The sequence below is a fragment of the Muscardinus avellanarius genome (genome assembly GCF_963383645.1).
Source record: "Muscardinus avellanarius genome assembly, chromosome: 14".
Lineage (NCBI taxonomy): Eukaryota > Metazoa > Chordata > Mammalia > Rodentia > Gliridae > Muscardinus > Muscardinus avellanarius.
In genome coordinates this window covers 35,387,324-35,414,342 of record NC_137800.1, presented here as the reverse complement: position 1 = coordinate 35,414,342, position 27,019 = coordinate 35,387,324, and the positions used below count along the sequence as shown (strand labels likewise).

General features: G+C 41.7%; 1 protein-coding gene across 1 annotated transcript in view; it reads left to right on the top strand.

Annotated features, from left to right (window-relative positions):
* IRF2 (interferon regulatory factor 2) overlaps positions 1–27,019 on the top strand; it is a gene marked incomplete at both ends in the record, with an annotated part of 97,149 nt that overhangs the window by 33,649 nt on the left and 36,481 nt on the right. The window contains 4 exons of the mRNA XM_080710733.1: positions 13,162–13,254; positions 25,418–25,517; positions 26,350–26,526; positions 26,838–26,884. Coding sequence (XP_080566859.1) covers positions 13,162–13,254; positions 25,418–25,517; positions 26,350–26,526; positions 26,838–26,884 — 417 coding nt within the window. The remainder of the gene's footprint in view (positions 1–13,161; positions 13,255–25,417; positions 25,518–26,349; positions 26,527–26,837; positions 26,885–27,019) is intronic.

Below are 27,019 nucleotides of genomic sequence, written 5' to 3'. Positions count from 1 at the left end.
AGGATAATAAATGAAACTCCTGTTCCTAAGCCCTGGAGATTCTTGTGAGGGTGGGGCTAGGGAGTATATTTTTTAAGTTCCCTGGGTAATAATGTTGCATAGCAGTTTTAGGATACTGGTATAAATAGAACACATAAGTACAACTATGGGTTTTGAAGTACTTGAGGTAGCCATTTGCAGCAATATCCTGTCACATCAATCATCCTGAAAAGTATATCTATGAGGAGAATTCATGGTTCAGTTGCTTAAAATCTTGGTGAGAAAAAATGGGCGAGGGACTCAGAATCTTCAGTGGATCCATGACATGCATTTTTAAGAAATTCAAAATACAAGAAATGCATGAAATAAGGATTATAGCAGTGATAATATGAATACAATACAACTGATTCCCATCACTTATTAATTTCCCTGAAGTTTAATGAAACTTTAAAAAATCAGTTCTGTGTTGGAGCAGATAATGTGTACACTGAGAAGCATATATTTTTTTTTCTCTCTAGCACTCCATTTTAAGCATCTTTCTGATTTCATGAGTGACACTTGTTGACTTCACCCTCCAGGGTCCCACCGTAGTATATAGAGTTGTTTGTATGACTAATGAAAACATGAGTTCTTCATCCAGAAAGAGAAAGTAAGCCTTAAATATATGTTTATATAAATATATATTATATACCTCCTCTGATATACAGTCATATTGTTTTAGCTCTGAACATGGTGCTTCTATATCAAGCATGTGCTGTTAAGCTTCTCTTATACGTTTATTTCTGTCTCCCTGTAGCCAGTACAGTACTGTGGGCACTTGTCTTCTTGTATCTTGCTGTCTTCTTATATCTTCCTGTTCTGCTTATATCTTCCTGTTCTGCTTTCCATTTTCTACCATTACTTTCTCCCAGCTACACACATGCACACACTCACCTGTACACACCTGGGAGGCAGTGTAGCCTGGTGCAATGCTTTTTAAACTCTTAACTGCAGTACCAGTATGATATCACATAATATAAAATTAAAACAAAATTTTATAAGGTAATGCTTTTTCTTTTTGTGGTTCTCACTCATATTTTTTATTTCAGTATATTAAAATTAAATTAAAGTGTCTATCTTAATTCAGTAATGCTGACCTTAATCCAATAAACTGATTCCATGACCCTGTTGTGGGTTGTTACCAGAGGTTTACAAAACACTGGTTTCTGGCATATTCTTTGGAGGCAGGCAGATCTGGATTTGAATTTTAGCTTTCCACTTGATAGATGTTGGGCGTGGAAAGTTGCTTCCTTTCCTCATCTGCAATATGGAGATAAGATACTATACCTCATGCGGTGTGTTGGAAGATTAAATGAAATAATGCACAGGAAGCGTTTGGTTTAGCATCTGGCTCCTAGTAAGCACTGGAACAAATGTTGTTATAGGAAAATGATGATGATGATGAGTTTCACTGTTCATCTCCAGCGTTCTCTTAGTTCATAAAATTCTGCATGGAAATTCTTCCTTTTGTCCGAAAGAAACATAATAGTGTAAGAAGCACAGGGTATCGTGCAAGAGGAACTTGTACTTGTGTGCACAGGAAAAATTACTACCAAGAAATTCTATTATATTTCTATTATTATGTTGGCACTTGTGTGTGCATGTATGTGTGTGTGTGCGCGCGCACCCACACGCACATTTTCTGTATATTTCCATGGCCACCATCCTGAACCACAGCAGTCCTTTCTTGCTTATCTCCTTGCCTCCATTTGGTGTTATAGCGAGTGCTGCTTGGCTTATGATAGTAAAACATGGCTTTTCAGAAGTCACACACTCAAAATAGCTTATGTGGACAAGCTCAGACTTTAACAGAGCTCCTTTTTTTGTTTATGTGTTTGTTTTTGATACTAGGGATTGAATCCAGGGATGTTCTACCTCTGAGCTACATCCTCAACCTTATTTTATTATTTTATTTTATTTTTTGGTGGTACTGGGGATGGAACCCTTCTACTTCTGGGCTACACTCCCAGACCCATTTTATAATTATTTTTTTGGAAACAGGGTCTCTTAAGCCAGCGAGGCTGGCTTGGAACCTGCGCGATCCTCCTGTCTCCACCTCCCAAGCGGAGGGATTACAAGCGTGCACCACCATGCCTGGCCTGTGGCCTTCCCTTTTAACTGTACTTTCCTCCTCTCTAAAATGGGAATAATAGTCTTAACTAGTGAGGGCTGATGTGTGAGTTTAGAGATGATTGATGTGAAGTATCTGGTACTTGCTCCTCATACACCAGGTGACTCTTAGGAAGCCCTGTCTCTGTTGGCATGGAATCCGTTGCTTTGCCCATTGCTAAACAGCCTCCCTTGGCCCTGCTTTGACCATTGATACCATCATTTTGCCTTGTCCAGCTTGCCAGCTACTTTCTTGCTTTGCCGCCCATCCAAAATACTCTTCCTGGGTCAGAAAGCTTTCCCTGACAGACGCACTTAATAATGATTTATATATTCCTTATGAACTAGTTAACTTAGTTGGTAATTAATCATACACCGCCTTCTCATCTCTATTGCATCGTTTTATTATTATAATTATAATATTAGCACTTAGCTTTATGTGATTTATGTCTCCTATCCCCAGCTAACAGCAGTTCCCCGAGGGTAGTGATCACATCTACATCTTTGAGTCCTCCACAGCACTTAGCACAGTTCCCTGTACTATTAAGTGTTTAAGAAATAACTGTTGATGAACTGGGTGACTGAGACAGCACATGCCATAAGACAGAGTATTGGATGGTTAGCCGTGAGAAGAAGGTGTAATGGATGAAAATACACTTGAGCTTGGTTTTGTCAGAAGGGCAAAATTTGTAGAGGTTGATAAGAGGAGCCGGCATATGGCCATGTAGGATGCTTGTTACGTGATAAGAGCCCATGCAGCTTCAAAAGAGCAGGGGTAGGGCACTGCTGTTGTCAGCAAACACTCAGACTCAAGCCCTTCCTTGTAATTTAGCTCCCATCCCTTTTCCTTCTCTGCCACCAAGTTATGACCTATCTCCTGCGACTCCATTACTGTAAACTGATGAACCATACATGGCTCTGTAGGGCAGAACATATCAGTTGAAGATCTGTTCTTGCATCCCTGTGGGTCTTTTTCTATTGTCTATCCTTCCTTCCTTCCTTCCTTCCTTCCTTCCTTCCTTCCTTCCTTCCTTCCTTCCTCCCTCCCTCCCTCCCTCCCTCCCTCCCTTCCTTCCTTCCTTCCTTCCTGTCTTTCTCTCTTTCTTCCTTTCTTTTTCGCCTTACATTCCTGCATAGAAAACACTCGAAAGATAATATGAACTCCTGTATAATGTTATCTTCCTCAAGATTAATGTTTACTTCTAATTATTCCAGATCCTTTCGATTAAAAATTGAGATTATTAAAAGTGGGGCTTTCCTTGACAGTAGTCTAATTCTGTTTAGTGTGTGTGTGTGTGTGTGTGTGTGTGTGTGTGTGTGTGTGGTACTGGGGTTCCTGGAAATCCTTCTACCTCCAGGCTACACTCCCAGACCTATTTTATACTTTTTATTTGGAAACAGGGTCTCTTAAGCCAGCAAGGCTGGCTTTGAACCTGCGTGATCCTCCTGTCTCTGCCTCCCAAGCGCGGGGATTACAAGTGTGCGCCATCACGCTCAGCTTAATTCTGTTTAGTTTTTAAAAAGCTTTGGGGCAGCCAGGCGTGGTGGCGCACGCTTGTAATCCCAGCATTTGGGAGGCTGAGACCGGAGGATCGCGGTTCGCGGACAGCCTCAGCTACTTAGTGTACTTAGTGAGGCCCTCTGCAACTCAGTGAGACCCGGTTTCAAAATAAAGAATAAAAATAGGGCAGGGGGTGTAGCTCGGAGGTCGAATGCCCCTGGGTTCCATCTACAGACCCGCAAAAAAAAAAAAAAAAAAAAAAAAGCTTTGGGGATTACTTTCAGGATCCCCTCTTCCTGGTTGGGTACTGATCTTTAATCTTTGTCTCCTTGTCACCTGAATATGCCCAAAGCTCTGTTTAGCTTCTGAGCCTCATGTCCTCCTCTTTGGGAGTCAGCAGATAGCCACTGTGCTAGAAGAGCAGCCTCAAATATCAGGCTTACCATCCGGGATTTCTTCTTTCTTCAAGACTTTACCTTCCTAATTTTTTTTTTTTTTTTTTTTTTTTTTTTTTTTACTACCTTGTTAGTGCTCTGATGCTTTTAAACAGAGTTTAAAAAATATATTCTGTCCATGTTAGTTATTCACTATGGGAGTTAGTTCTGTATTACTTACTCAGTGTGCTGTTACCAGAAGTGCTACCAAGGATTGAACCAAGACCTATATTATCTTAAATCCAGCAGGAATATTTAGAAGACTCTAGAACAGAGAATTAATATGATTTAAGTGGCCTTTAGGAATTCAAACATGGCAGTGTTGTGTAAGACAGGGGTCTGAGAAAGGCTCTTTAAAAGTAATGAAGTGGCCATCTTACAGAGGACCTTCTGAGTAAGATCAAAGGTGGGTGAGTGAGCCTGAGCTTTTCACACTTGATAGACCAGAATGAGTCTTGTCTATCCCACTTACAACAGGCTGCCTTTTAGCAGTTCCCCAAACTATCTCCTCATTTCGTATAAGAAATAACCAAGTCTGTACCTCCTCAGGTTATAAGAATGAAATAACATCTCATATAAAACTCTGGTGTTTTATATGGAAAATAACTGGCTCATAGTAAGTGCTCAGTATATAGTAACAGTTGCCTCACTATTCCAAGACCCCAAACCTCAGGTACTTAGGTGAAATTCAACATCACTGTTAATGGCAATAATCAGGACAATAAGATTGTCAACTTCATGGGGGCCCACTTGTGCTATGTACATCACAATGAGTAGCTCCCAGGTTTATGCAACCCTGGCAACCAGTGATATTCAAAATACAGCAGTTCCCCCTTATCTGAGGCTGTGCTTCCTGTGGTTTCAGCCAACCTTGAGTCAACTGTGGGCTGAAAATATTAAGTGCAAAATTCCAGGAATAAACAATGTATATGCTTTAACTTACACATTCTTCTGAGCAATTTGATGAAATCTTTTGCCTTTCTGCTCTGTCCTGCCTGGAATGTAAACCCCCGGTTTGTCCTGTGTATGCATGCTGGGTGTATTACCTATTCATTTGTCATTTGGGAGCCATCTCAGTTACCAAATCAGGCATCACAATATTTATAGTGCTTGCGTTCAAGTAATTCTTACTTTACTTATTAATACTTCCAAAAAGCAAGAGTATTGAGGCTATTTGTTTGTTTGGTTTTTTTTGGGGGGGGGGTGGTACTGGGGGTGGAACCCAGAGGCTTTCTACTTCTGGGCTCTACTCCCAGACCCATTTTATATTTTATTTGGAAACAGGGTCTCACTAAGTTGATGAGAGCCTCACTAAGTAGCTGAGGCTGGCTTCAAACCTGTGTGATCCTCCTGTCTCAGCCTCCCAAGCGCAGGGATTACAAGCATGGGCCACCACGTCCGGCGAGTCTAGCTATTTGGATATGCCAAAAAGAAGCTTTCTTTAAGGGAAAAGATGAAAGTTTATCATAGGTATGTATATAAAGGAAAAAAAAATAGTATACACAGGGTTTAATACTATCCATAGTTTGAGCATCCACAGAGGGGTCTTGGAATGGAACTCGCCCATGGAAGAGCAGGGATCTCCTGTACCCACCATGTGCTGAGTTAATTTATCGGTAGGTGCCGTGGTTTTTAAGATGGATCCCAACTCCCAATCTCAAAAGTACAATGATAGCTGATTTTACAGTATCTTTTTTCAGGCTGGAGGATAGATGTTTCAATTCTTCACTTCCTTTGAAGCAGAGGTTGCACAGGTTTTATGTTTATAGAAATAAAAAAGCTTAGCATTTTACTTTTATAAACAACCCAGTGTACAAGAATAGAAATTTACAAAAAGACATAAATCAGATTATGACTTTCATGGTACCAAAAGATTCATAGAATCATAGATAACCTTGGAAATTGTCTTTTTGAAGTGTTTCATTTTTCTGGATGATCAAAGTGTAGACCAAAGGATAGAATGACAAGCCCGAGGACACACACCAACAGTGGCAGAGTCCGGACTGGAACACAAATGTCCTGAGTTCTGTGTGCTTTGGTTCTCTTAGGCAAAACTAGCACCTCAGCATCTTTTCCACTTAGTTTTTGACTTACACAGGTCTTTTTAGGTTTCACATGGCCAGGGTATTTGTGCTCACGGAAGACTTGCCTTACAGAGAGAAGAACAATGTGTCACTTTGAATTTCAGTACTAGAAACTAGGAATTTCATGCCTAGTATGTTTACTTTCAGTACTTAGTCCTCTGTCTCTCAGTGGTTCTCATCCTATCCTTTTAATATCTAGAAATAGATTCTATTTTCATTGCCACCTAAGTGATCAGGTTATGATTATAGGCTCAAGGTAGAATTCCTCCTTTCTTCTTTCATAGAAAGAAGTAAAGATATGATATGTGCCCATCCTTTGATAGTTAAGAGAAATCAATATTAAGCAGCAAACTTTTTGCTCTATGTCATGCGGTAAGACCACTAGTAATTTATTATATTACATGTTCAGTGTGTGGGAGATGGGGCCAGAGTATAATGTCAAGTAAAATAGAGAATATGCCTTTATGCAAATTATAAGCTTTTCCTTATATATCATTGAGGATGTCCTAGCTATCAAAAAATAAATCCTGAAATAAATGAAACCCTTTATAACAGTTTTCTCTACTCTGAGAAAATATTTGCTCTGTTTGTGTTTCTTTAATATCCACATATAATTAGAAGCAGTACTGATTTAAGAGATTTTAAATTTGGGTTGATCAGCAGTTCCCCTGCCAGCTGGGCCTTGGCCTTGGCCATTCTTTTGGGTGGGGATGTGGATGACCAGTTGTTTCTTGAGGAGTTGGGACTTTGTTGATTTTGTTGATACTCAAGGTATGGTGTTGTATAGAGCATACATTGACCCAGTGGCAGGATTGACGGTGGAAGGGACTTTATTTGGTTCTGCTTTTAACAAACATGATGATGATGAAGACAAAAACATAGTCTTCATGTATGTTGTACAATTGAAGAGTTTTAATATTTTTTATAGATGATTGTAAAACCAAGGACAGTTTTACTTTTTTTTTTTTCCTGTGGTGCTGGAGATTGAACCCAGAAGTATTCTACCTCAAGGCTGTAACTCCATCCCTATTTTAAAATTTTTTATTTTGAAACAGGGTTTTGCTAAGTTGCTAAGGCTGGCTTTGAACCTGCAGTTCTCTTGTCTCAGTCTCTTAAGTACTGGAACTATAGGAATGTGCCACCATGCCCTGCTTCATCACTTCTTTTGATGTATTTGCTACATGTAGGGCAGGCACATATCAGGAAAAAGGGCTAGATCTAGACTCTTAAAGGAAAACAGAAGAAAGAATGAATCCCTGATACTTTCTTCAAGTCTACCCTATAATTTTTTAAATAAGCATCTTGAATAAAATATGAAGCGTAAGGCTGGGAGTGGTGGCACACGCTTATAATCCCAGCATTCAGGAGGCAGAGACCGGAAGATTGCTGTTCTCAGTCAATCTCAGCTACTTAGCGAGGCACTTTGCAACTCAGTGAGACCCTGTTTCAAAAAATAAAAAAAACTAAAAAATAGGGCTGGAGGTGTGTCTCGGATATGTGTGCCCCTGGGTTCCATTCCCAGTACCACAAAAAAAGCATAAAAAAATTCTTAAAATTTTTTACATGTTTACTTTATATGATTTAGTCCATTTCTTATTGCTATAACAAAATAGCTGAGGTTGGGACTTTATAAAGAAAAGGGGTTTATTTGGCTCACTGGTCTGGAGATTTAAGAGATTAGCTCCAGGATCTGCCTGGCTCTGTTGAAGACCTCATGCAGATGGCATCACAGTGGCAGGAGTGTATATGGAAGAGGGACACGGGAGATGCCAGGTTCACATATAATAACCCATTCATGCAGCAACGAATCCCATTCCACCGGACCTGACCTGCTCCAGAGAGACAGCATTACCCACCTGTGAGGGTGGAACCGCTGTTACCTCATTATCTTATAGTTACCTCTTAAAGGTTCCACCATCTCCACACCACCACACGGGACCAGGCTTGCAGCACAGAAACCTTTGGGAGACACATTCAAACCACGTCTATACCACAGAGCCATAGTATTTTAGCTAAGGAAGAGATGAATTTTGAGTTAGAAATTCATGGTATAAAAATAAGTGATACACCAACGGATGGGCGATAAGGTAAAACCTGATACACAGACTAATGGAGAGGATCTGGTGGCCAGAATCACAGAATATTCTAGGAATATGTAGGAAGTCAAGAACATCCAGGCAATTCATGTGGAAAAATTAAAGGGACTCTAGCTCCTTACTTCTCAGTGTGGTCATAGGACCTAGCAGCTCAGTATAAATGTAGGATCACAGGTTGCCTAGAACTACTGAATTGAGAGTCACAAGTGGACTGGTCTAGATTTCGTTATCAGGTTTGAACCTTTACTATTGACAAAAGGAACTGAAGAGCTTTATTTATTCGCTTAAGCTCTTCAGTTTTCTCTTCAGTCCTAGGATGTTGACTCCAGCCCCAGACACAGTTTTCTAGGACCTGCAGGGTCAGACGGGTCTTTGGTACCGTCCCTGTTGCTGTCTGGTAACTGGTTCTTTGGCCTGGAGACATTTGCATTGTCTCCTTTATGTTTTTAGTTTCTCAGATTTGCCAGAACAAAGTACCAGAAACCATGTGACTTAAGGCAATAGAAGACTGCTCCATCATAGTTCTGGAGGCTAAAAGTCTAAAATCAAGGTGTCAGCCAGTCGTGGTGGCGCACGCTTGTAATCCCAGCATTCGGGAAGCAGAGACTGGAGGATCATTGGTAGAGACAGCCTCAGCTACTTAGTGAGGCCCTCCTCAACTTGGTGAGAAAAAAATAGGGCAGGGTGTGTGGCTTGGAGGTCAAATGCCCCTGGGTTCCATCCTTAGACCCGCAAAAATAAATAAAAAAAATAAATAAAATCAAGGTGTCGGCAAGGCCATGCCACCTCTGAAGGCTCTAGGTGATCCCTTCTCATCTCTTCTAGCTGTGGTAGGCCCAGTCATTCCTTGGCTTCAGGCCAGTCTAGGCTTCTGTCTTCACGTGTCCATTTGCCCTATGTGTCTTTACATGCCATTCTTTGTGTGTCTGTATTTACAATCCCTTCTTATAAGGATGGCAGGATCCTTTGAACCTATGCCCACAATATTGCCCTCAACTGCTCAGTGCACATGTTATGTACATTTTCTGTTTAAATACACCTATATAATATACTTTTTTAAATTTAAATTTTATTTTTTACAGTACTGGGGATGGAATCCAGGGGCATTGTACCTCCGAGCTACACCCCCAGCCCCATTTTTTAGTTAGTTTATTTATTTACTTATTTATTTATTTATTTAGTGGGTTTGGGGATGAAACCCGGGGGCATTTGACCTCCGAGCTACACCCCCTGCCCTATATTTTTATTCTTTATTTTTAAAACAGGGTCTCACTAAGTAGCTGAGGCTGTCCATGAACCGTGATCCTTCGGTCTCAGCCTCCCGAATGCTGGGATTACAAGCGTGTGCCACCACGCCCGGCTTAGTCGTTTTATTTTTATATTTGTTTGTTTGTTTGTTTATTTATTTATTTATTTATTTATTTATTGGTGCTACTGGGGTTCCTGGAAATCCTACTCCGGGCTACACTCCCAGACCTATTTTATAGGTTTTTTTGTTTTTTGTTTTTTTTTTTTTTTTAAACAGGGTCTCTTAAGCCAGCACGCTGGCTTCGAACCTGCGCAATCCTCCTGTCTCTGCCTCCCATGCACGGGGATTACAAGCGTGCGCCACCACGTCCGGCGTCTTTTTATTTTTGAAACAGGGTCTCACTGAATTGTGAAGGGCCCTGCTAAGTAGCTGAGACTGTCTGCGAACCGCGATCCTCCGGTCTCCGCTTTCTGAATGCTGGGATTACTGAACCCATAGACACCATATACTGCACTATAACTCAAAGCCCCAGTGAAGCTTATTAAGCCCCATGTGTTTTCCTCACAAGGCATATCACAGCTTTCTGTGCTTAGCAACACTACACATCACTCCACAACACGCTTGAGGGCCATTTAAAATGGCAAAATGAACAATAAAAATCCCACAAACTAGCTGGGTGTGATGACGCACTCCTGTAATCCCAGTGCTTCGGAGGCTGAGACAGGAGGATCACAGGTTCAAGGCCAGCCTCAGCAATTTAGCGAGGCTCTCAGCAATCTAGCAAGACCCTGTTTCAAAAATTTAAAAAAGGATCCGGGCGCGATGGTGCATGCTTGTAATTCAAGCATTTGGGAGGTTGAGACAGGAGGATCATGGTTTGCGGACAGCCTCAGCTGCTTATTGAGGCCCTTTGCAACTCAGTGAGACCCTGTTTCAAAATAAAGAATAAAAATTAGGGCTGGGGATATAGCTTGGAGGTAGAATGCCCCAGTACCTCAAAAAAAAAAAAAAAAAAAAAGGAATGGGGTTGTAGCTCAGAGGTAGAATGCCCTTGGGGTCAACCCCCCCATAACACACACACACACACACACACTGTGAAAAATGTCACTTAATAGACCATGAAAAGGACACTTGTTTGTACTAGGAGAGCTGTCTTGCTGGGTTTCAGCTAATCGCATGCAAATCAGGTAACTTGCTTTTTGCCCTTTTGTGTGTGTCTGCAGTGAGCACAAAACACCATGCGGATTGATGTTGTGGTTACAAATAAATTTTATTGAGTAGGTCAGTTCAGATTTACAGAATTTGGGTAGAATAACTGTATCTCCCCTCACAGGCTATAGTTTTAATGTCAGAAGGCTTTTTGAAATAGTTCAGGTGATAATTTTTCCCCCACATGGATTATTTGTGACAAGATATGGGAAGAAACATCATTTATTATGATTAGGAGATGGAAGCAGGCCATTTTTCAGGCCTCTTGTGTTTCCATATTCCTGGGGTTATTTGGGCCCAACACCAGCACTTCTGCATCTTATTTTGTCCCCTTAGGTGAATGAGAGTCTGCTGCTGTCTGCTCCTGACTACCGTGGCTGTCTGTCTTCTCCTCTTTCCTCTGCCTCACCTTGTGTCTTGAGATCTGTGTAGGTTGGTGGTCACCACCCCATAAGTCAGAGCCTGCCCAGTGGTCACCTGGTATGACCTTCTGTGTATAGCTTTGCCCAGCACTCCCAGAGCACTAATGCAAGTTTTTGTCATCTTGTACACATATTCTTCGTGTTGGCAATTCCCTTGTTTACGGTGTCCTGATAGACTGAAATCAAGGGAATAACTTATCTTTTCTAGTTTCCGGAAGCTTATTTTCAGTACATGATCTTTGAATGGGTAGATGAATGAAACAGCCTGGGGCCCATGAAAAACTGTACTGGGAACTCTTCATTGGCCGTTCCTTGTCCTTCCATAATGTCTCTGAGGTTCATCTTACTGCCTCAGAGAACGGTGGCTTGGAGCTTACGGGGCCAGCCTCCCTCACCATGGCTGACTTTCAGAACTTCCTGGTCCTTGAACTGGACCTTTCCTGTGTAGAACGCAGCATTTGGACTTTGTAGGATTATAAAAAGACCTATATGAGGTACTACAATTTACTTAGGAAGAAAAGGTATGGGTAGTTAAGTTTGTAGGTAAAAGACTTTACTTATAATGGCTGCCCTAAAGCAGTGCTTGACTTTCAAATGAATGGTGTGAGATTTGGGAGTGTTAGAGGTGTGGAAGAGGAAGGATTATTGGGACTGGATTGGTCTGGAGAGGTCTGTGGAGAAGGAGGGTGGAGGCTGAGTTTCAGAGGTTAGCGAGCCAGGAAGAGAGGAGCGGAGTGCTTGGGATGAGCAAGAGTGGGAGGCGTCCACGGCAGTGAGTGAGGGACAGTCCGCTGGCTCCCCCAGGTGAAGGAGAGGCCTCACTTGTGCTTTGGCACGAGCTGGGTCAGGCATAGAGGAGAGAAGTTCTTGGTGAGCCAAAGAGAGAAGTTAGGAAGCATAGATCATCTGAGCCCACATTCATACACATTCATCCAAATAGAATTTTCAGAGAAGAAAGGAGTTACAGAAATAAGGCAGCTAGGGGTGAAGAGAGGGTTATAATGTCACATTGTCCACGAAGTCTTGGGAAGTGGAGTCTTGAATCAGCATCCTCTTTGCTTTCAGATCTCAGATTAAATGTTAGTTTAGGCATACATAGGGAAAAGATGAGTGTTAGGCCTTTGGGAAGATGCTTTATCAATGATTCCACTCTTTATTTTGGTGGACAAGAGGACTGTCTCAGAAAGGAATCTGGAAACAGTGGGGAGAGGCACTGAGTGGGACAGCAGTGGAAAGAGGTTCAGACCATAGGATGATGTTCAAGGGGAAAGTAAGTTAGAGGAGAAAGGGCTGCTGTCAGGTGGGAGGGGTACTCTGGACTGCTCAGGGGCCTGAACAAGATCTTGTTGGCATTGGCAGAAAGGCAGAAGCACAGGTGATGAAGGGGCAAGAAGCTGGTGAGCTCCGAAGACAAGAGTGAGTCAGGAGAGGATGGCTGGTTGATGAGAAACCTCAGAGAACCAAATGAACTGATTCCTTTAGAGCTTTAAGTGCCAACATTGGAGGTTCAAAACATTTATATAACCCAGATACCCCAGAAGAACCAATTGCTTATCATAACTCTTTCCCACCAAACTGTTCTGCTCTGGCCACTCTTGGCTTTTGGAAGGATAAACTTAAAGGTGTTGTGAAATACCCACCCTCAGAATGGAGTGCCTGATACCGTGAAGCTTTTTGCTTTAAAACAGCCAGGGTAGAAGCAGGTGAAGTGTAGCTTGAGAAGTGTCTGGGCCCTCTAACTAGCTACGTGTCTGCCAGCAGGCCAGGCCTACCATGTCCTTAGGCCCCTTCAGCTGTGGTCTGGTCCAGAGAATGGCAAGGCCAGGCCATTCTACCGCCCTGCCGAGGCAGGATGAGCACAGTGGGTGAGCAGGGACAGGTGGCTAGAGGAAAGCACCTTTGGGTACACTCACCCAGCCACCCGGCCCCAAGGAAGAGGAAAAACAGGAAAGAACCAGGCAGAGGTGTGGAACTTGGTAGTCTTGACAAGGATAGTCAGTAGCAGAGATACCTAATGTTGTGTTTCTCTTCTGCAGAAGGGTACCATGCCGGTGGAAAGGATGCGAATGCGCCCCTGGCTGGAGGAACAGATAAATTCCAACACAATACCAGGGCTGAAGTGGCTCAACAAGGTAAGAGCACCGTGTGCATGCGGTTCCACGACAGAGCTCTCTACATCGCCAACTGCCGCCTTGGTCTTGTTAGCTGCAGTCACCTTTGGTATTTTGTGTGACTTTATGGGAAGCCCCTGGCTGTGGTTTCCTTTAGTGGCTTTCACCCCCTTGCTGCTCCAGATTCCTCTTTTGCTTCTCTTCGGTTTCTGTGATTAAAGGACATAGAAGCTGGGTGTGGTGGCGCACGCTTGTAATCCCTGTGGTTGTGAGGCAGAGACAGGAGGATCGTGCAGGTTCGAAGTCAGCCTCACTAGCTTAAGAGACCCTGTTTCCAAAATAAAAATATAAAAAATAGGTCTGGGAGTGTAGCCCGGGGGTAGAAGGGTTTCCAGGAACCCTAGTACCACCACCACCACCAAAAAAAAAAAAGACATAGAAGCCCCACCGTTTTATATTGGGAGAGAAACATTGTTTTGATTTATTATTATTATTATTATTATTATTTTTTTTTTTTTTTTTTTTTTTTTAGTGGTACTGGGGATGGAACCCTTCTGCCTCCGGGCTACACTCCCAGACCTATTTTATATTTTATTTAGAAACAGGGTTTCTTAAGCCAGAGAGGCTGGCTTTGAACCTGTGCGATCCTCCTGTCTCCGCCTCCCAAGTGTGGGATCCGCCACCGCACCCGGCTTGATTTTATTTGTAATGTTCTCTCTGTATAGAACTTTTGGGTGTGTCCTTTAAAAACATGTCTTTATCTTGATATGAAATCCTGTTTGTGCACCCACCTGCCCTAAAAAAAGTAGTTGTTTATAATTTGTAGTTTCCCCCAACAAACATGTATATACATAAATACTCCCTTCCTTTGGTAACCTCAAAACTACCAATTAATCTTGACTGTTAAGTCAGGAGCAGATAATGTATGTAAAAATAAAAAAAATCTAAAAATATATAGCCATAATCTAAAAAATCATGCCTTTTTTAAGGAGGCCCAAGGGAGAAGTTTCTCTCCTACTACCAGGAACAATTGTAATTCTTCTGAGTGAATGTCTTTTTCCTCTCCGCCAGCCCCCACCCCTTTTCGTTTTTAATCTTAAGGACACGATGAATAATTTAGCTGGTCAGGCATTATCTTTGTACCAGGTACAGGAGCTTAGAGCCAGATTGCAGATTGTGGCTTCTAACAAGTGAAAAAGATATTGCAGCTTTTTTTTTTGTTTTTTTTTTTTAACAAATATCCTTCCTGGCTTCATTTTATCTTTTCATCTATCTATTAAATTGTACTTTTTCTTTTCCCCTTGTCCATTTACTTTGACTTTCATGTTACTGTATTTAAATACGTACCTAAGCCAATCCTTTCTGAAACAAGGTGGAGTACAGAGACAATAGAAATATATAAACTATGTGCTTATTTTATGTGTGTTGGTACCTCAAGGTCTTGTGGCAAACAGTGCTTGCTGTATCTATTGTGTTTTAGATATGTAATTAGCCTCCTTCAGAGAAACAGAAAACTAGGTCAGTTCTTTGCCTGCTCAGTTCACAGGGGTACATTAGGAAGCTTAAGGAAAGGGAAATGGTAGTAAAAAGGATTTGAAGAGGTATAGAGTTCTTAATAGTAATAATAAGAACCTACAGTGCCATCGTGTCCCCTGTATCAAGCAGGGCCTTGACGTCCTGCAGCCAGTTGCCCACTACAGTAGGTTGAGTGATTACCCCCCCCGCCCCATGTGTCTACATTCTAATCTCCAGGCCTGTGAAGGTGAACTTACTTGGAAAAGGGCTCTTAGAGATGCAGTGAAGTGCTTCAAGTTGTGATCATTCTGGACTGCCTGACTGGGCCCTAAGTCCAGTGACAGAAGAGAAGCCACTAAGACAGAGGAGCCTGGAGTGCCATGGCCACAGCCAGACCTGGGGGAGGAAAGGAAGGGCTCTCCCCAGGGTTTCTGAAAGGAGTGCAGCCCTGCTCTCACGTTGATTTTTGGATTTCTGGCTTCCAGAATGATGACAGGCTAGCTTTGTTGTTGTGAGCCACCCAGGTTGTGGTCTTTTGTTATAACAGCCCCAGGAAAGCGTGTCCTCTAAGGGTTGTTTCCTTAGTGCAACTCTCCATAGAGAACGACTCTTGTCCATCCACTTTGTCCATGTTTCTCTAATGTAGAACCAGAAGGCAAATAGATATCTCTTCTTCCTCCTCCCCTCTTCCTCCTCCTCCTCCTTCTTTCTTCTACACTGGGTATTGGGTTCACGGCATTCTACCTCCAAGCTACATCCTCAGCTCTTTTTTTGTTTTTTGTTTTGTTTTTAATTTTTGAAATAGCTTTTCACTAAGTCATTGAGGGTCTCACTAAGTTGCCAAGGCTGACCTTAAACCGGAGGTCCTGTTCCAGCCTCCCAAGTTGTATGGAATTATAGATGTGTGCCATTACACTCACCAAATGGGTTTCTTTTTGCACAGTTAATACTCAGACCCATGCAGGTTTCCCTTCCCTGCTGGTCTTCATTTAGCTTTTGGAAGGAGCAGAGAAGGCAACCTTTCTGTCATCTTGTGAGCTCTTGGGATAAAGTAAGACATCTGAAGGAAGTGGAGTCTCTGAGTCGTTGCTGGCCATCACCGCCTCGGCTGGCAAGGGAATCCCTGGGCTGCCTGGTGGCTGGGATTCCTACGAGGCAGATGGCCCACTGGGACCTGGCTGCAGCAGGCAGGGGACTGGCTGTGTGTGCACAAGGCAGTGCTGTCACTGTACTGCAGGCTTTGGTCGGGTCAGGAGGTTTTCTTTCCCTACCTGTACTCCCACAAGCATCTTTTTATAGGTTTCCAGCTAACTTGGGCCTGTTGGCATTTATCTGTCCACATAATGGTTCATTGAGAGCCCAATATTTTCTTCCCATTTCCATTCACGAGCATTCTGCCTAAGAATCCCTATTTATATTTTCTGTGGTTTGAGGTCATTCCAAAGTCTATTCTCACACTGAAGACCATAATGACTAAGAAAATAGACAGTCTTTGAGACTTTGGGATTCATTTATGCCTGAGTCGGTGTCTTGGTCTGCTTTGTGTTGCTATAACAAAATTACAAACTTTATTTGGGCCACAATATTGGTGTCTATTCTGTTCAAAGGGCATGGTGCTTGTGTCCTGGTGAGGGCTTCCTTGACTGCTTACCAGTATGGTAGAGAAAGGGAAGAAAGCCAGGAAGAAAGGGACCTGAGTGGGGCCTGGCTTGCTCTCTTTATAATAACTCACTCTTGAAGGAGCTAGTCCTCTCCTAGGAGACCTGATCCACTTCTGTGAAGGCAGTACATTCGCTAGAGCAGAGCCCTGGTCATCAGATTATCCACTACTAGACACCATTTCTTCAAATTTCTACCACCTCAACACCTTTGCATTGGGAACCAGGGAAACTTTAGGGTACACACTAAAGAAACCATAGTAGTTGGTATTAAGCATGTGTTCTTGTTTATGGTGAAGTGCTTCTGGCTGGAAGCCCACGTGTACAGTGCATGGCTGCCTTCATCGTCCCTGCGTGCTCAGTGTGAAGGCCTAGTGGCTGGGAAGTAGGAGGCACTCCGTAAGGATTGTTTTGTTAAGGCATGGTTGTGTACTTGAGGAGGAGCAGGATTGGTGGCTGTGCTCTGAATCTGTTAAGATTATCTTAGGAACAGCGGCTGTTGCTCTCCTCAATGAAGAGTCTATCCAGGCCAGTACATTCTCAGGAGGAAACAAATGAATGATTAATTGCTGCCTTATTTTTTTCCATTTCCTGCTTCTAATAAATTTGGAAGAGGGTGGTAATGGAATGGGTTCTTGAGTTTCCTTTAAGAGAATAGTGAGAAAATTTGGCAAAGTAGTAATATATCTAGCTTATGATTGGGGCCATCTACTTTTTTTTTTTTTTTTTAATTTTATTTTATTGGTGCACTGTATTCATACATCATAGTGGGATACAAACTTTTGTAGACATACATGCACACATCGCCCAGTCAGCCCCCACCCGATTACCACCCCATTCTCTCCCCATCCCTCCTTCCCATGCTTGGCTTAGTGGTTGACATCTAGTATTATAGCAATTTATCCAAAATTAAAAATGATAATCTCACATAACAGTTTCATTTGTCTGATACCAAGCGTTTGATGATTTAAAGATAGCATTTCAATATTTCTTTTTGCTTTCTTTCTTACTAGAGCATATTTTTTTCTGTTTTTTTAGGTGAAACTATCATATATTTATATATTTATTTTTCAGAAAAAAATCTATCCTAATATGGAGTATGAATTCTAGATACCCAAAACGATCTTGAAAAAGAACAAAGCTAGCAGATATATATTTTCTAATTTCAAACCATATAAAGCTACAATAATTGAAACAGTGTAGTACTGTTCTAAAGGCAGATATATAGACCATTGGAGTTAAATACAAGCCTAGAGCTAAATTCTTCCCTATATTGTCAAGTTATTTTTGACAAGGTTTCCACGAACATTTGGTGGTGGAAATAATAATCTTTTAACTAAATATTGTTGAAAAATAATAATTACATGGAAAAGAATAAAATTGGACCCTTACCTAATCCCACATACAAGTATTAACTCAAACTAGATAAAAGACCTAAATATAAATCTTAAGACTATAAACTTTTAGGAGAAAATCTGGGTCATAAAACCTCACAACATTGAAATTGGCAGTGATTTCTTGGATATGATTTCAATGGCACAGGCAACAGAAGAATATACAAACTCCCTAAAAAATAAAAAAAATATTGTATATCCAAAGACAATGTAAACAGAGTTAAAAGTTACTAATAGAATTGGATAAAATATTTCCAAATGCTATATCTGAAGGTATATTAATATTCCAACTAGAAATCCTAAAAATTAACAACAATAAAGGCAAACAATACAACTTAGAGATAGGTAAAAGACTAACATAAATAATGAATCTCCACAGATAACCAATCTTAGTTGTCTGTTGGATGGAAACTCTTGTTTCTCTGGTTCTGGTGAGTGTTACCTATTTCTTCTTTGTAGTTAATCTCTTTGAGTATTTTCTCTAGCGCTGGTTTTGAAGACATAAATTCCTTCAGTTTCTCTTTGTCATGGAAGCTTCTTATTTCTCCATCTAATTTGATAGAAAGTTTTGCTGGATAGGAAATTTTTGGCTGGAAGTTGTTTTCTTTCAGAGTTTGGAATATGTTACTCCAAGCCCTTCTGGCTCTCATGACTTGGTTTGGGAAGTCTGGAGTGATTCTAATTGGTTTGCCTCTGAATGTCAGTTGGCCCTTTGTTTTTGTTGCCTTTAAGATTCTCTGCTTGGCTTCCACATTGGTCATTTTGACAATTATATGGCGTGGGGATCCTCTTCTCCGATCCTGTCTAAAGGGAGTTCTATAAGTTTCCTGGATCTGTGTATCAACCTCTTGCTCTATATTTGGAAATTTTTCTGCTATTACTTCCTTGAAGAGATTGTTGATCCCTTTGGTATCACTTTCTTTTCCCTCCTCTATTCCAATTATTCTTAGGTTAGCTCTCTTAAGATGGGCCCATATTTCTTCAATGTCAGATTCCTGCTGTTGGAAATTTTTTTCTAGATTAGAAACTATGCATTCATTTTTGGATTGCTCATCTTCTAAGAGCGAGATTCTGTTCTCCATGTGGTCTAATCGGTTGTTTGTGCTTTGAATTGAGGCCTTTACTTCATTAATTGCATCCTTTATCTCTTTTTGGCTCTCTCTGAGTTCTTTTCGAAGCACCTCTATTATTTCTACAGTTATTTTCCTGATTTGATCTTCTAGAAATCTCTGATTTTCTGTTTTATCAGGTTCTGATGTTGTGGGGTTGTGCACATTCATTACTCCAGTGTTATTCCTCTTTCCCATGATTTCGGAGGTTTGTGCCTTCTCTGGGTTCTTCCCTTGGGTCACTATGGCTTCACTTAAGGTGCTCTGGATCTCGAGTCTGTATTATCTCAGACCCCACTACTTCTTTACTGTGTTGTATCACAGAGTCTCCGACCCAGGGAGTCGATAGAGGCTGCTTTAAACTATGGGGGGTGCCAGGTTGCACGTTCTCCTATGGTGTGATATCTCTGCCACCACCACTCCCTCACTGGGTCAAGTCCCAGGAGGCACAATACTGCGATTTCTCCTCTGTGGCCCACAATTTGACTCACTGTTCTTGAGTACGCAGATGTAGCTGTACTGGACTCAGTGAATTCACTGCTGCTGCCGCCGCCGGTGGCAATATGGCGCCTCTGCCACGCCCTCGGCCATGAGGCTGGCGTATTTTTTCTTCTCTGGTTTTGTTTTCCACTCTGAATCCCTGCAGCGTGTGCTGAGTTCAGCCACTGGGAGCTTTAAATCCTCTCTGCGCCGAAAGATCCCGCCTGGCTGTTCCGCAGCGGCTCACCTGGCTTGCTGTAGCCGTCCGTTGAATTCGCCGCTGCCGCCGGCAGTATGGCGCTGCTGCCGCGTCCTCGGGCGCGTGTGTCTCCTCTGTGGCCCTGAGCTCTGTTATCAGTCCGCTTTCTCTCTGGAGCCTGGTGGTTTTTTTTGTTTTTCTGGTGATGGTGTTTTCTGGCTATGAAAGGCGCTCTTTTTGTGGTAATGGAGATTGGTTGTTAGCGGGACTCTTAAGCCCCGCTTTTCTCGGTCGCCATCTTCCCGGAAGTGCCATCTACTTTTTATGAGTATTTACAAGTGTGTATGGTAGTTTTGGATAATATAATGACTAGAATGAATAGGATAGCAAATTCCCAAATGTTTACATTTAGATTTATTAATATTTTATTGTATCATGTGTGTGTGGTATTTTATTTTTATTTTTGTGTGACACTGAGGATTGTTCCCAGCAGCATTCTACCTTTGAGCTATACCCCCAACCCGTTTTATTTTATTTTATTTTATTTTATTTTATTTTATTTTATTTTTGTAGTACTGGGGATGGAACCCAGGGGCATTCTATCTCTGAGCTATACCTCCAGCCCTATTTTTTATTCTTTATTTTGAAACAGGGTCTCACTGAGTCGCAAAAGGCCTCACTAAGTAGCTGAGGCTGTCTAAGAACCCACCATCCTCCTGTCTCAGCCTCCCAAATGCTGGGATGATCAGAGTGCCCCACCATGCCCAGCCCTTTTTATTTTTTATTTTGAATCAAGGTCTTGTTAAGTTACAGTATGCTGGCCTTTGACTTGTTATCCTCCTTCCTTAGCCTCCCAAGTACTGGAATTACAAGTGTGTGACACCATGCCTGACTTATATGTCATATTTTATTTATTTTTTAATTTTTTTTCGGGTCTGGGGATGGAACCCAGGGGCATTTGACCTCTGAGCTACACCCCCTGCCCTATTTTTTATTCTTTATTTTGAAACCGGGTCTCACCGCGATCCTCCAGGTCTCAGCCTCCCGAATGCTGGGATTACAAGCGTGCGCCAACACGCCCATCTTCTATGTCATATTTTAAAGCCACCCTCTGACAGTACACATCTATAAGACTTCAGAACATTTTCATGCATATCCACAGTGCCATTATCAATTGGACAAAGCTTGTCGTTTTTAATATCATCACTGCCCTATTCATATTCAAATGTCTTGAATATTCCCCAAATGCCTTTTAAAAATATTTATTTATTTATTATTGTACTGGGGATGGATCCCCGGGACATTCTACCTCTAAGCTACTCCAGCCCTATTTTTTATTCTTTATATTGAAACATGGTCTGACTAAGTTGCAGAGGGCCTCTCTAAGTAGCTGAGGCTGTCCGCGAACAGCGATCCTCCTGTCTCAGCCTCCCAAGTGCTGGGATTACAATAAGCGTGCGCCCCCACGCCTTGCTCCCAAATGCCTCTTTTCAGTTGATTTGTTCAAATGAAAACCCAGATGAATCCCCCAGGTTGTGTTTGGTTTTATGACCAAGCCTTCTCTGATCATAAATAGTGTCCTGGGCTCCTTGTGTTTTCCTTCTTGCCATTTACTTCTTGAAAAGTCCAGGTTCCTTCTGCCTTGGCCAAACACTTGCTCCTGATTTCCTTGGGCCATTTTTTTTAGGAAGGGAGGAGGTAGCCACCTTCCAGGTCATTGCTGCTCCCCTAGCTCTGTGTAACTCTCACCCTGGTAACTGATGTACTTAATCCATTTTGGAGATCACATGGACCCAGGCACCAGGCCACTCCCGAACACAAGGACCTTTTCTCTGGTTTAAAAGAGGTCTGTGATAGTGTAAACATCAGGCTGCCTGTGCGTAGGGTAAGAAGAAGTCCAAACAGAGAGCAAGCTCATCTGAACATCTTAATAACCGGGGAGGGTGGGGGGCAGAGGGAGATAACAAAGCCAGTATCCTGGGGGTCCAGGTATGTTTGTTCTTTACTGTGCTGAAGAATCTCAGGTGCTTTTGTGAGCTCAGCAGTGCTCATGTCCTCTGCCCCCAGTGGGACAGAGGTCTGTATGTGTACACAAGAGAGGACTATGGTGCATGCAGTCCTTCCACACACTGTGTCCATCTGCCAGTGCAGGACTGGTCACTGGGGATCCTGAGCCACCAGGCTCTTAAAAGATGCCCCGGGTGTATCTACAAGGACAAGTAGCAACACCAGCACTGTCCCTTAGAACGCAGGATCTATGCTGAGAATGTTTACTCATCGGAATCTTTCAGTGTTAAAATGAATCTCACCCTTTTATCATTCAACAAGGTTTTTTTTTTTTAAGCCATCTGTGATTTTTTTTTTTTTGTAGTTGCCTTTTCTATGCAATATGAAAATCTTGTCAGAAGCACATGCAGGTTTTTGTTTTGTTTTGTTTTGAGAATTGAACCCAGAGACACTCTACCTCTGAGCTAAACCCCCAGCTCTATTTTATTTTTTGTTTGAAACAGAGTCTCACTAGGTTGCTGAGAGTCTGGCTACTTGCTGAGTCTGCCCTCAAACCCTCGATATTCCTGTCTCAGCCTCTCAAGTACTAGGATTATAGATGTGCACCACCATACCCAGCTCAGTTGTATTATTTTGTTTTAGTTTACCATTTAAACTATCTTAAAGTCTGCAGTTTGGTGAAATTAAGTAGAGTCACATTGTCATACAATCATCCCCACCATGTAGCTGTAGAGCTTTTTCATCCTAAAGGAAACGTATACCATTAAGCAGTCACTGCGCCTGTTTTTCTAAACCTCCAGCTCCTGGCAGCCACCAAGCTGCTTTCTGTCCCTGTGACTGTTCGTTCCTTCTGTGGATTTCTCATGTAAATGGATCATTTCTCATTTTTCCTTTTGTGTCTTGCTTCTTTCTCAAGTGTTTTGAAAGTTTATCTATGGTATATGTAGCAGTACTGATTCCTTTTTGTGGCTGAATAATATTCCATTGTATGCATATGCAACATTCTGTTTATCTGTTCATCAAGTGATGGACATTTGGGTTGTTTCCATCTTTAGGTTTTATGAGTAATGGCTCATTTATGCATCACTTTTTTATTTGAATACCTGCTGTAATTATTTGGGTATATATCCAAGAGTCCAATTACTGTATCATCTGTTAATTATATGTGTTAGATTTTTTGGGGGGTGGGGGTTTGGGGGTGGAACCCAGGGGCATTCGACCTCCGAGCTACACCCCTGCCCTATTTATTTATTTATTTATTTTGAAACCTGGTCTCACTGAGTTGTAGAGGGCCTAAGTAGCTGAGGCTGTCTGTGAACTGCGATCCTCCGGTCTCAGCCTTCTGAATGCTGGGATTACAAGCGTGCGCCACCACGCCCCGGAATGTTAGATTTTTATGGAATGGCCAAATTTTCCCATAGCGGTTCATTATTTTACATTCTCTCCAGAAGTGTAGGAGGGCTCTAGTTTCTCCATGTACTCAACCATGCTTTTAAAGTTTTCTGCTTTTTTGTTAATTCCAGCCATTCTGGTGGCTATGAGGTGTTTGTTGTTTTGATTTGCAGTTCCTTAATGATTAGTGTCATTAGCATCTTTTTATGTACTTTTTGTCTCTTTTGAGAAAGATCTGTTAGGTCTTTTGCCTATTCAAGAGAATCCATAGTTTTGTTTTTGTTCTTGTTTTTCCCAGTGCTGGGGATTAAACCCCGCACCTCTACCACTGAGCTATACCTGTACCCCTCCATATTGGGTATGGCAAGGTTCAGTAGCTGCTTGTGTGATTTCACGATTTTTGTACGATTTCTGTGAGACATAAGTGCTTGGCTATAAAGACCCACTGTACCAGTACCAGCTTTGTGCCTTGCAAGGCAGATTTTCAGTTCTGTCACCCCAGAACTCTTTTATTTGTTTGTTTGTTTTGGTGGTACTGGGGTTCCTGGAAGCCCTTCTACCTCCGGGCTACACTCCCAGACCTATTTTATACTTTTTTTATATTTGGAAACAGGGTCTCTTAAGCCAGCGCGGCTGGCTTCGAACCTGCGTGATCCTCCTGTCTCTGCCTCCCAAGCAAGGGGATTACAAGCGTGCGCCACCATGCCCGGCCCCAGAACTCTTTTGATATAGAAAAATTATGTCAAATTCTTCAGGATCTTTATCTTGAAACAGAAAGCTTTGATTTTGCGGAATTTTCAGGAAGTTTCTTTCTCTGAAATCACTTTCTTTTCATTTCTGTTCATTTTTATGTGAATAACAAAAAGCTGTGTTAAGTGATCTTATTCTGATTTCATGTACATTTAAAAAATAAAAATTCACTTGGCCCTTTTCTGGCCCTCAGCTCTTTGGCCCACCTGAGACAAGACCCTGGTTTAGTTCTAGATGACACAGAATGAACAATGAATTTATGAAAAACTGTCTTACTTTCAGTTCTTCTTTATTAACTGACTTTTAAAAATATTGTAGAATTTTCCCTTGTAACAGTTTTTGGCAACTCTCCAACATTCTGAAGTATTTTTAGTTCAATCTTTCTGACCAGTGCCATGGAGAGGTGCCAAGCCCCATGTGGGACTGCTGGGACCCTTTCTAGATTTACCTTATGAGGCGGAAGTGGTGGAAAATCCCTACCCACACGTCCTGTCCTTCCCCATGCAGATGCCTGCACCTAGCAATCATCAGAATTACCCAGGAGCTTCCAAGGAAATCATTTCCTGGGATTTAATCTCCACACAATTTGAGTCTGCAGGTCTGTGACAGGAAGGGATCTTCTAACTCTGGAGACATGTGTGCTGTGACTATGGGGTCATGTGACCTTAGTTTTGAACTTAGACTATAAGTTTTGAACTTTTTGTAACTTAGTTTTGAACTTGTAACTATAAGTTCCTTGGCTAAACAATTTAATTCTGTCTCTTGGTTTCCTCAACTGTGAAATGGAAATTATTACATAAACCTAGCTTGTTAGGTGATTGCAAGAAACAGCTGAGCTCCATGTGGTCCTGAGTTGTCAGAAGCACAGTACCAGGGAACCTTCTTCAGAATGCCTGACACTGTCAGGGCCCACGGAGCCAGGCTTCTGCTATGAGTGTGGCTTTGTTTCTGAGCATTAGTTTCTAATGGTTTTGCTGGGGTTGGTTTAAGCCATTTGGAGTTACTTCTCAAGCTGTAACAAAAATAAAGTCTGACATAAGGATTGTATTGAGGAACTTTTCCCCAGAAAATGAGTGTCCCCTCACAGTCTCCACACCTGCACTTGTACTTCCCACTGCTCCATGCAAGGCGGTAGGCCACTAGGGATTAGGACAGTAGACAGAACCTTCTGTTTTGCACAAGCAGATGGAGATTATCTGATTTTGGTGCCAGTATCCTCAGGTACAATCAACTTCCCTGTAGCTGCATAAGTGGGTGTGTGTTATTTTGGAAAGTTGTCTAATTTTTAATTTACCTAAGGCAGCTGGAGTTTACTATTTGCCAAATGACAATAAAAGGTTACAAGAGTAAACATTAAAAGTTTCAGTTGGTGGTAAATAATCTGTGGTCCTATAAAGGAAGAGAGGTTTAAATGCTGGAACTCACTGGCATATCCCAGGTCATCACCTTTGACTTTGCTCTCCAGGCTCCATGAGACTCTCACTGTCTCCTGGGGTAGACTGTCAACATCTGGCACCCAATGGGGAAAGTGAGTTTGCTTTACAGTCCATTTTACCATAGAGACTCAACAAACCTGGTGGTACTTTGTAGGTAATCTTACTAGCTAGAACTTCAGAATCTTCTGCTGTGGCTGTCCAAACCCTATGACTGAATTTCTTCTTTACCCTTTTGTTGTTCCAGGAAAAGAAGATTTTCCAGATCCCCTGGATGCATGCAGCCAGACACGGATGGGATGTGGAAAAAGATGCACCACTATTTAGAAACTGGGCAATCCATACAGGTACTAATTCCTCTGCATTGTTTATAGAGGCGGGTGCTATCATGTATTTCTGTTTTTGCTGCACATATAAAAATCTCCTGGCATATAAAATCATGGCTATAGCCTCGTGGAGATAGCTCTGAAAACTCCGTGCCTTATTTCCAGACACATTCGGGCTTCATGGGTACAAGCTACATCTCTCAGAAGTGGTGGTCCAACCACCCCATAGACTCTTAGGCCCTAAGTTTCCCAAAAATGTGGTATTCTGAAAAGTTTTCTAGTGTTACCAGGGGAATATAAACTCATTTGTTCGGTAGCTATTGACATGGGTTGAGTTTATCTCCCCCAAAGGTAATCAGGAATATATTTATTTGTTACAGAATTTAAATAGGAAGCTATTTACAGGAATTGACTTTTTAATTAATGGTTGAAAATCAGAAATTATGCCTACTTTTTGGCTTTCCATCCTTTCAGTCGTCTGTTTAACTTAACATCAATTTTCATTCTGCTGCTTAATTTCTCTCTTAAGCAGTCTGGTAGAAACTATCCCCACTTGTCTTCATTTGCTCCAAACTATCTTGGTTTAAAAACTTTTTTTTAAAGTACTGTATTGTTTAGGGAATAACAACAAGAAAAAAGTCTGTATATGTTCAATACTGACAGGTTTTTTGTTTTTTTTTTTCCCTAGTATTTTCTATCTACAGTCCCAGGCAAACAAAAATGGTTGGTCACTATAGAAGGAACCTGGAATGAAAGGGTTCTCTCTACCTGGTCAGAAATACTCTGTTTCCAGAAATTTTTAACTATAATTTCTCTCTCTCTCTTTTTATTAAACCTTTGTCTGTTTTGTTAGGAAAGCATCAACCAGGAGTGGATAAACCTGATCCAAAAACATGGAAGGCAAATTTCCGATGTGCCATGAATTCCTTGCCTGATATTGAAGAAGTTAAAGATAAAAGTATAAAGAAAGGAAACAATGCTTTTAGAGTATACCGGATGTTGCCCTTATCTGAACGGCCTTCTAAGAAAGGTAAAAATATTGCTGACTAAAATTATGATCACTTTCTATTTACTGCGGGACCTTCAAGATGTGTTTACTTCTGCATTAGTAGTCACTGCAAGGGCAGAATGTCTGATCATACTATAGTTGATAATTCCGCTCTTCCCTTACTTGGAAAAACAATTATCAAGGTACCAAAGCCATAAAATTTTGGAATTTTGATCATGTACAGATTAAAGCAACAGGTTCACTGAGAGTTTCAGAAAGGATTTAATGTAAGGGAAAGGTTTCTCTCTGTGCCCTTCATGAGCTAATCCCAAACTACTCTTTTGTTGCCACAGGAAAGAAACCAAAGACAGAAAAAGAAGACAGAGTTAAGCACATCAAGGTAATCGTTGGTTGTTCAGGGAGAAAGCTAAAGTCATGACCATGTAATTTATATTCTACTTCATAAAAACAAGTAATATGCTGGGCATGGTGGCGCACGCCTGTAATCCCAGCGCTTGGGAGGCTGAGACAGGAG